General features: G+C 37.1%; 1 protein-coding gene across 1 annotated transcript in view; it reads right to left on the reverse strand.

Annotated features, from left to right (window-relative positions):
- Nucleotides 1-1,046, reverse strand: part of LOC111652523 (olfactory receptor 52P1-like) — a 3,461-nt gene that overhangs the window by 1,307 nt on the left and 1,108 nt on the right. Inside the window, exon 2 of the mRNA XM_023402806.2 lies at nucleotides 822-871. Coding sequence (XP_023258574.2) covers nucleotides 822-871 — 50 coding nt within the window. The remainder of the gene's footprint in view (nucleotides 1-821; nucleotides 872-1,046) is intronic.

Here is a 1,046-nt window from a genome sequence, read left to right on the forward strand (position 1 = left end):
TTCTTTCTTACGTCTTTGTTGGCAGTTGATATCCAGCAAAGAAGATTTCTTCCTTGGTTGCAGTTTTATATAGCCACAGATTTATTCTTGGGGGACTCATTCATTGTCATTGTTTGTAACGCAACATTATGTCATCATGATATTATGGTGATTTGTTCATAATAGACTCCTCATCTGAGTCTGGGTCTGACTGAGGTTCAAATGTGTGGCTGAGTCTCTCAATGTTTCCTCAAATGTTAACCGTCTTGATACTCTTTGCTCTTTCACTGGTTACCATAACCATGTTAGTACAGCAAGAGAGCAATAGTTTGCATTAGCACAGCCTCTAACATGTGTCAGTCACTGCCAGTTACAAGCTAACAAACACCATAAACGAATAACTACGCTGACCATCCTTATGTCCTCTCGTCCCCAATTTTGGTGCACAACAGACTTCTCACTCTTCAAAAAACTCCCAAGTTTGGGTCTGACTGAGGCTCAAACATGTGGCTGAGTCTGACTCAACTACTCAATTTACTGTGGAGTTCCTTGTTACATACTTAAATTTCTCCAAGGGCTTGACCCTTTATCCCAACAATTTAATCAGAAGATACTGACTCCAGAAAGGATTCAGACCCCTTCACTTTTGTAGATGTAGTTTTAAGTTTAAACGTTTTCAGAAATTTTTGCAAATTTATTAAAAATCAAAAATTTAATCTCTTAGAATATTGTTGAGACCAAATTATGGTCTGGTATGTCCTCTTTGCTTATTATCCTTGATATGTCTATAACTTGTGGCAAATTGAATTGATTGGCCATAGTTTAGAAAGACACATGCCTGTGTGTATGAGGTCCCAGAATGCATGCTGCATGTCAGAACAGAAACCAAACCCTGATGTCCAATTATGTTGTAGCCTTATACTAAAGAAGAAAAAAAAAATCCCTCATCAATCTAACTCAATATCCCATAATTAAAAATCTTATTGCAATGGAAAAAAACTGAGATAGCGCATAGCATAGGTATTCAGAGTCTTTACTATAACATTTGATATTTAGCTCAGGTGCCT

Source organism: Seriola lalandi, unplaced genomic scaffold, assembly GCF_002814215.2.
Source record: "Seriola lalandi dorsalis isolate HSWRI2012SDOR001 ecotype SW California unplaced genomic scaffold, Sedor1 jcf7180002054014, whole genome shotgun sequence".
NCBI lineage: Eukaryota > Metazoa > Chordata > Actinopteri > Carangiformes > Carangidae > Seriola > Seriola lalandi.